The sequence below is a fragment of the Neolamprologus multifasciatus genome, chromosome 22, assembly GCF_963576455.1.
Source record: "Neolamprologus multifasciatus chromosome 22, fNeoMul1.2, whole genome shotgun sequence".
NCBI lineage: Eukaryota > Metazoa > Chordata > Actinopteri > Cichliformes > Cichlidae > Neolamprologus > Neolamprologus multifasciatus.
Genome location: NC_140459.1, coordinates 29,624,801 through 29,634,397, shown reverse-complemented (window position 1 = coordinate 29,634,397; position 9,597 = coordinate 29,624,801). Strand labels below are relative to the sequence as shown.

At 44.1% G+C, this 9,597-nt stretch overlaps 1 protein-coding gene across 1 annotated transcript; it reads left to right on the top strand.

Moving 5' to 3' along the window:
- Positions 1–4,733: 4,733 nt before the first annotated feature.
- Positions 4,734–6,326, top strand: LOC146493709 (paraneoplastic antigen Ma3 homolog). The gene has a single exon (XM_085149056.1). It carries the CDS (start codon positions 4,734–4,736, stop codon positions 6,324–6,326), a length of 1,593 nt encoding a protein of 530 aa, XP_085005182.1.
- Positions 6,327–9,597: the final 3,271 nt, after the last annotated feature.

The following is a 9,597-nucleotide window of genomic DNA, read 5'->3' as shown; positions in this document are numbered from 1 at the left end:
TATTTAGGTCAGGGCCTGAGAGAAGGATACTGTTAAGAGAAATGCCACTTTCTTGTGCGCTTGAGTCAAATACCACACGTATTTGATCGGGTTTTTGGGGTAAATACCAAAAAATGGGTAAATACCAACATTCTTCATGTTCTTGGAGAGAGGGTGCCTTCTCAGCGTGCCCATTTTCGAAGAGCTTCTTCATGAACGCAATGAACTGCTCTTTCATTTTAGGATTTTTGCCCAATGTGCGATCCAGAGAGTGGAGACGAGACAAGGCTTGAGCACGGTTGTTTGGTAGGCGACCTGAATGGCAGAGGAGCAACCCAGCTGTTTTGTTCATTCTGACAGAACTCCTTCTGCATGATGTCCAGAAAGCTCTCGTCTTCAAACGACAAAGCCGGTTCGTTATCACATGTCTGTCTTGTGAATACGTTTACCCCAAGTTTTTCCTCAGCAGGCGTGTTGATGGAGCCATAACTGGACAGGCAAGGGTAAATATCGGGTCTTTGCTCCCCGCCATACGCCAACTTTTCTTTCACAGATATTTCATTCTGACATGGCACCATTAAAGATGGACGTCCATTCGGCAGGACACTAGTCTTATAGACAGCTACAGTAGGCTTGTGTGCCCTGTTGATGCAAACTTCCCCAACTATCACCCATCCCAAATCCAACTGCTGGGCAAAGGAAGCATTGTGGGGGCCGTTAATTTGTTGCCTTACTTTGTGTGCACACGTATGAGATCTCTTCCCAGTAAGATCAAAATCTGTGCCTCGGGATCTATCTCGGGAATGTAAGGCACTATGGGCATCAAGTGGGCATGGGAACGCGCAACCTCTGGTGTGGGGATTTCAGACCTGTTGGTCATGATGTCATTACATTCAATGAGTGGAGGTAAGTCTAAGCACACTTCACCATCTAAAGCCTCGATCTGGAAACCGACTGCCTTTCTCCCTGTCATCTCAGTAGTACCAGCGCATGTCTTCAGCAAGTACGGGGAAAGGTTGCTACTGATCCCAAAGAGTTGGAAAAACTCAGATTTGGCCAGCGAGCGATTGCTCTGGTCATCAAGGATGACATACATCTTGACTGAGCGCTCTCGTTGTCCCTTTGGGAAAACTCGCACCAGGCAGATCTTAGCACAAGATCGTTCAAGGAGACCATCTCCACAGACTTCAGTGCCCTTTGAGGTTACCTCTGTTGTGGAGTTGTTTCGCTGGTCTGTATCTGACACTGATGCAGGAGGCGACGCCTCTGGGAGAGTAGTCTCTGGATGAAGAGCAGTGCAGTGCTTATCACTCTCACATTCATTGCACCTTAGGTTCATGTGACATTCCCTTGCAACATGAGTAACTGAACAGCACCTAAAGCACCGTCTGTGGTCCTTTAATAACTTCTTCCGTTCCATGAGTGGTTTCGCTTTAAAGACCCTACATTTTTCCAGAGGGTGGGGTTTGTTGTGAAGTGGACAGTACTTAGCAAGATCATTTGCGCCTCTTCCATCTGTTTCTTCTCTATGTCTGGAGCTTGGATTAGCTACGGTAGACACATTTGTCTTTCGAACGGCTATTGCAGTTCTCCCACCATCATGATTTGCCATGTCAAAATAAAAGCCTTCCTGTCTATCCAGATGTCAAAATAAAAGATTCACAATTTTCCGATGTATAACAATAGAAACACTTTACACTTATTTGTGTCATTAGCATATGAACATATTGAAAACAGAACAGTATATATACATATATACATATATATGGTATTTAATAGTGGCCTAAAAGGTGTTACAGTAATCTAATGGCATAACATTTAGTCTATTATCTACCCTTTTTTTTTAAAAAAAAAGAAAAAAACAGCGCACAGTCACTTTCCTCCCCCATACATTCTTTAAGGTTAAGCATGATTAAGTACTCTTTAAAGCAAATTCATATGTAGAATAATGGGTGTTGTTTAAAGTAATTAAATGTATTTCAAGAATGCACTTAATTGTAATGAATTCCAAGAATTAACATAAAGTTAAATGTGTTCGCTGAGGAAAGTGATAAATCCTACTGATCGTGTAAAAAGTGCCAAAATAACAACATTAATGACATATAGTTTCAAACATAAGTAAATAGTTAATATTGTTATGGCCCGTGTAGGGTTGTCCAGCACACAACATAAAGGTCATTCATCCTTGTCAGACCTCAAGCAGCCACATAACACAGTTGGTACAATTTTACTATGATTTACTTATAATATGCTATTGCTTTAGGTTTTAACACCAAGAAAGAGCTTTCTGTAACTTCAGGGTGGACTTAATGCCAAAACAACAAACGAAAGGAAACTATCTGACATATTTACCCAAAATAAACAAACCAACACCTCCCTAACTAAGAACACGAGACAACTAAACTCCTTGATGTAACAATCAGCATTATACTTGTTTACAAAGGCACTTCACTCTTAAGGGTCTGACTGGTCGGGATGAGGGGAGAATTGATAAATGGTAGTTCACGGCAGCGTCGTCTTATGTCATCACATTTTGGTAACCAATCGTATTGCCCATCTTTCGGGTCCACCAATCACAGAGAGGCACCTGCACACTGAGATTTACAAAATCAGCATCACCTTATGACATCAGTTTTAACAATTAAATGAAGATACTAATGTATGTACTCATGAAAGTCTACATAAGGGGCTTGTATAAGAAAGAAAATAGACAGCATTTTACAGTCACCATTAGACTTCGATCTTGTGGAAGATTTTGCCACTTGGTTGCTTCCCCCACTTCACTCTACACTTTTGATAGACACAATGTTCTTTCACCTGCTTCTCCAACTACACAACAGTAAAAAACAAACAAACAATTATTTCATTTCCTTAAGCACTGTGCAGTATTGTCTAACAGTGTAATGCCTAAGACTTTGTGTTGGTAAACTTTATTTTACAAGCAAAAACAACTTTTTTTAAATATTTCATGGGGATTAGAAGTAAGCTCATCAGACCTCTGTAGCCTTGGATTCTTTTATGCTTGATGACATGATAGTACAGGAGCAAGGAGGGAATAAAGACATCACTGGGAGAGGCAGAACAGGTAGATAGTGGGGATAATGGATGTTTATTTATGAGGGATGATGCACCAATGAACAAAGGGAGACAAAGACAATGTATTCTTTGACAATATAACGAGGGGAGAAATAACATGTGGGAAACACAGCTGGAAACAGTAAACATGATGAAATGGGAGAAGTAAACTCAACGCGAGACACACAAAGCACAACCATTACCAAAATAAAACAGTAAGTGTGATATAACTGAATCAGGAATCACAAATTAATTTGACACAGGGGAAGATTGAAGGACTAGACAGGGAAACGTAAAAAGACACAGATGACACAGTAGGACAAACTGGGTGGAAGACAAAGGGTACTAATTAAACTAATTAACTTGACACTAGCAAAACTAAAAACATAAGACTTAAGTATTAGGACAAAGAAATCAGCTCTAAATAATGCATGCAAAATTTGGAAACGCAGGGGAACAGAGGCAATCCATTTATCTGGGATCTAAATACTAGCTAATCAACCCAAAAACTCAACCCAAACTTAACTCAAGCTTGCTGATTCCCACATTTAGATTACAGTAGTTCTGGGGCAAATTAAGCACAGCTGTATTTGGCCTCTAAAAAGGTTGAACAGAATTGAACATCCACACTTACATTTTTCAAAACCGCTTCTTCCATCTAGGCATCATTTATATCCATGGATCCTTCAGCTTTGAATACAACCTTCAACACCATAATTCTGGGAACTAGGTTATATGGATGACAGTAATGTGTTTTTAAAGTTACATTTACATCAGCCAGTTGGAGATTAAAAAAGACACTTACCATCATAGCAAACAGACTTTTTTAATACATCACATGGGTAGTCATTTAGGATCCCACCAGCTATCAGCACACATATGTAACCCATATCAACTACTCCCTGTCACATGACCCACGTCAGCTGATTTGAGGTCACTCTCCTGATTGGCTCCTCCCACGTCACGGCAACTCTGAAAACCAGCTGTGGAGGGATACTTCCGGGTTCGACTCCTGCTGTGGCTGTAAGCTTATGGCGTTTAGAACGGCGTTGGAAAACAAGGCGTTTTCTCCCCTCAATTCATCTATAAACTCATTTCACCTCAGCGGTCAGGTTTTTTTTCCCCCCTTTGAACTGATCTTCTTCATATTGAAGTGGCGAGCCGGTAGGACCATTCTTTGTTTTTTCCCCCACGTTGCCGTCTTTGGATTACGGACATATTTCCCCATTGTATGAAGCTGCACCCTAAGGAGGAATACCTTAAAAGTGAACTTTAAAAAGAAAAGGACCAAAAAGGACTCTTAACAAAAGGACTCTTGCACAGAAAATCACAGCAATTACTTTTCTAATTAATTGTGGGCATTCGTTTATGTTGTGTGTTGCATTAATTATTTTGTTCCACTTCCCCTTTCCCCCATTTATTCAATATATTTTTGGCACAAGATATTGCAGTTTTTGGTCTCATCATTCACACCATCTAGGCTCCATAAAGAACTACTTCTTCTGCGCGTCAGTCAGTAAACTCATCCATTGCAATAAAACTAGTCCTTAAATAGCTTTGCGTTACACGTGGCGAGCCAGCCAGGAGCCTGATGTGTGAATGAGTGTTTTTTGTGTTATTTGATGTAACTGGATATTTGGTATTCTCTGTGGTTTTGATAAGGTCCGCGACAAGACAAAATGAAGTTTATTCAGGAAAGTGGGGCCAATATTGCACATTCTGTCATTGTTTCTGGTGCCACGAACACTGAGAAAGATGAGGAAATTCTTGATTATTTGAAACAATACGGTCGTATAAAAAGGGTTATTTTCGTGGATGACACAAATAGCGTGTTTTACAAAAACCTGATCGTTGAATATTTTGATAGTTCTGCGTTAACTGCTCTTAATACATTTTTCCCATATACTCATCAGTCAGAGAATTACTCTGCTTTGACTTTTTGTGTAAAATCGCTTGCCGCGGAATGCACAGCCACAGCAGGAGTCCAGACCCCTGCAGATTACCTCGGCGAGCTCAAGCAACTTGCACGCCGCAGCGGCAGGGAGTTTCCAGATATTCTGAGGGAAATGATGGGACAAATTAGTGAGCATCTGGAAGGAATGGGACAAGACAGTGACTTAGAAGAGGGAGCCTCAGTTCAAATTGTGGAGCCTGCACCATCTTTGCCTGGCCAGCAGGGGTCGTTGTCTGGACACTCCGCAATCCCTGAGCCAGCTACCAGCAATCCCTCGCCTGACCAACAAGGGTCACTGCCACATCCACAAAGATATTCACTGTCACAGACTGAAATGAACCCCCCGGAAATACAAAAAGTAGTGGTTGAGCATGTTGTAAAAACAGACACCGTACCTGCATTCAGACTTCGTCCTTTCTCTGGGAAGATTCCCAAACCAGCCAACGAAACAGATTATGAGACCTGGAAATCTCACATTGAACTGCTGTTAGCAGACCCAAATTTGGCACCTCTACAGATCACTCGTCGCATCCTTGAAAGTTTGCTACCTCCGGCAGCAGATGTTGTGAGGGGACTGGGCTCAAACACAATTCCATCTGTCTATTTAAACGTGTTGGATTCTGCTTTTGCCTTAGTGCAAGATGGTGAGGAGTTGTTCGCTCAATTCCTGAATACGTTACAGGATCCAGGTGAGAAACCCTCTGCTTTCTTGCAACGTTTACAACTCGCATTAAACACTGTGATGAAAAGAGGTGGTATCTTGTCTTCAGACTTCAACAAGCATTTACTCAAGCAGTTTTGTCGAGGATGCTGGGATAGCGATATCATAAACAAACTACAGTTGGAGAACTTGAGGAGCGATCCCCCATGTTTTGCAGAGTTCCTCCTACTGCTTCGAACTGAGGAGGGTAGACAGCTGGCCAAGGAGAATCTCATGAAGAAACACCTAACTGCATCCAAGCCTCGTGCCGCTGTCCATTCCCAGAGCACATGTGCTTGTAGCGATTCAAACACCAAGGCTATTAATGAGCTGAAGCAACAGATGCAGAAACTGCAGAGTCAAATGGCTGCTCTTCTCTCACAGAAATCTCAGTTCTCCAAGCCAGCACCACCTCAACTCAGATCAGCACAACCAAGACCCAGCAGCAGTGCAAACAGTTCCCGGCCTAGAGCAGGCTACTGCTTTAAATGTGGAGAGGATGGGTACATGTCAGCAGGATGCGCCAACCCTCCGAACCCGACATTGGTTACGAAAAAGAAGAAACAACTTGAAAAAAGACAGCAGGCTTGGGACAGCAATAACAAGTCAACAAACTAGATGCAGTCTCTGTGGAGGGACAGACGGAGGCTGCAGTCGACCCATGTCCCAGTTACAAGCAGAATGGACATTCCATCACATTGCCTAAAGGACTCATTGGAACCAGAAGTACAGCACAGGCCACAATTGGAGGAACTGTATTCAACTGCCTGTTAGACACTGGATCCCAGGTAACCACCATCTCCCACTCCTTCCACCATGATTATCTTTCTGACCAAGAGATACAACCTCTGAGAAATCTCCTGGAGATAGAAGGAGCGAATGGCCAAGCTGTTCCATACCTTGGTTATGTGGAGATGAATGTCACTTTCCCTCCCGACTTCTTGGGTTCCACTACAGCTGTTGATACACTTGCTCTGGTAGTTCCCGATGTCCAATCAGCTCAACAGCCATCAATACTGATTGGTACAAACACTCTGGACTTGGCATATGAGAAAGCATTCTCAGACCAACAACCCTCCTTTCCAGCCCCTCATGGATACAGAACGGTGCTGAAAATGCTTGAGCAACGGTACAGACTGGCCAACAGTAGTCATCACGGAATCATCAAACTGCACACTGACGGACCACAGACGATCCCAGCTGGAAAAACTGTTGCCTTGGAGGGATTAATTTTTGGACGCTGCCTCCAGGCCGAGAAGGCTGTGTTGGTGGAACATCCGACTTCGTCGCCTCTGCCAGGTGGCTTAATGGTCCCGTCTTGTGTCATGGATTTCCCTTCTCACCAGCCATACCACTTACCTGTGGTAATCTGCAACCAGTCTGAACACGATGTAACTCTCCCAGCCAAAGCCATCATTGCGGAGATCAGTGCCATTCAGTCTATTCAGTGTCAGGAAAGGGGTCATGACAGTATGCCTCCTAGCCCTGTAACTTCTGGATTCAACTTCAACTTTGGTAACTCCCCCTTAACACCGGAATGGAAGAGTCGTATTACTGAGAGGTTAAACGCCCTACATGATGTCTTTGCCAAACACGACCTTGACTTTGGGAAAACCGACAAAGTGAAACATCAGATCAAGCTCTCTGACCCTACTCCCTTCAAACAGCGCCCAAGACCAATCCATCCTCAAGATCTGGATGCCGTGCGCCAACACCTGAAGGAGCTGGTTGACTCTGGGGTCATCAGAGAGTCAGACTCACCCTTTGCGTCACCCATTGTCGTGGTGCGAAAGAAGAATGGGAGTGTGCGGCTCTGCATTGATTACCGGAAACTAAATCTGCAGACCATCAAAGATGCATATGCATTGCCGAAGTTGGAGGATACTTTTACAGCTCTCTCTGGATCAGAATGGTTTTCTGTCCTTGACCTTAAATCTGGTTATTACCAGATTGAAATGGAGGGGGAAGACAAGAGCAAAACAGCGTTTGTATGTCCACTTGGATTCTATGAGTTCAACAGAATGCCCCAGGGAGTCACAAACGCACCCAGTACCTTCCAACGACTAATGGAAAAGTGCATGGGAGAAATGAACTTGAAAGAAGTCTTGGTCTTCATTGACGACTTGATTATTTTTGCACCAACACTTGAAGAGCATGAGAGGAGACTACTGAAAGTCCTTCACCGTCTGAAGGAATTTGGACTCAAGCTCTCAGTTGAAAAGTGCATGTTTTTCCAGAAATCTGTTAAATACCTGGGGCATGTTGTGTCAAAGGACAGTGTGCAGACAGATCCCGATAAAATCAAGACACTTAAGTCCTGGCCGGTTCCAAAGAATCTTAAAGAACTCCGCTCTTTCCTGGGTTTCGCAGGATATTACCGCAGGTTCATCCAAGGCTACTCCAACATCGTCAAACCCTTGCATGACCTTACTGCTGGATATCCTCCATCACAGCAGAAACTCAGAACCACCATCAAGCGAGACCAATATTTGGATCCTAAGGAACCACTTGCCAGTCGCTGGACTCCTGCATGTCAACAAGCCTTTGACACCATTATCAAAAAACTCACCACAGCACCAGTACTTGCTTTCGCCGATCCCCAGAAGCCTTACCTTCTCCATACAGATGCTAGTTCTACCGGGCTAGGAGCTATTCTGTACCAGGAGCAACAAGGACAAAACCAGGTGATTGCCTATGCAAGTCGCGGTCTGTCGAGGTGTGAGTCAAAATATCCAGCTCACAAACTGGAATTTCTGGCTCTCAAGTGGGCTGTTACGGAGAAGTTTCACGACTATCTCTACGGCACCAACTTCACTGTCATCACTGACAGCAACCCGCTCACCTATCTACTCACCTCTGCTAAATTGGATGCCACCAGTTACCGTTGGCTCTCTGCTCTTTCCACATTTTCATTCAAAATCATGTACAGATCTGGAAAGCAGAATCTAGATGCTGATGCTCTCTCTCGCAGGCCACATGGAGAACTCTTCAACGACCAAATGTCCCAAAAGGAGAGGGAGAGAATTCTCCGATTTGCTCAACATCATCTGGACCAGTCTTCCTCAATTTCCATCGATCAACACACGGTCAAAGCCCTTTGTGACCGACAGCTCGTTTATAGCATGGCTGAAAAGATGCCCACCACCGCACTCATCCAGTCACTAACTGCCCATGCCGACAGTTTGCCTGACAGCTTTGTCAACGACACTCAGTTTGCATCTCCTGTTGTTCCTCAGCTGACAAATGCTGAAATCGCTGAGAGACAGAGGGAAGACCAGACCCTGAGGCATGTCATATTGCTGCTAGAGACTGGGGAAAGTCCACCTCCCATCCTGCAGGATGAACTCCCAGAACTGCCCCTTCTACTCCGAGACCAACATCGCCTGGAGCTCCAAAACGCCATTCTCGTGAGAAGAAGGCAAGTTGGGGACCAGCTCTATTACCAGCTAGTGTTACCTCAGAAATGCCGGGCTGAAGTACTGTCAGAACTGCATGACAAGATGGGTCATTTGGGCATCGAACATACTCTTGACCTCGTACGTCGAAGATTCTACTGGCCGAAAATGGCCAATGATGTGTGGAATAAAGTGAAGACATGTGAGAGATGCACCAAACGGAAAGCCTTACCTGAAAGAGCAGCACCCCTGGTGAACATTCGAACTTATCGACCTCTGGAACTGGTTTGCATGGACTTTTTATCACTGGAACCTGACAGGAGCAGAACCAAAGACATCCTTGTAACAACAGATCACTTTACCAAGTACGCTGTCGCTGTCCCCACTCCAAACCAAAAAGCAAAGACTGTCGCCAAATGTCTCTGGGACAATTTCCTGGTTCATTATGGTATCCCAGAAAAGCTGCATAGTGATCAAAGACCAGACTTTGAGTC

Coding starts and splice junctions, on each gene's coding strand:
- LOC146493709 (XM_085149056.1), top strand. CDS start 4,734: ATGAAGTTTATTCAGGAAAGTGGGGCCAATATTGCACATTCTGTCATT.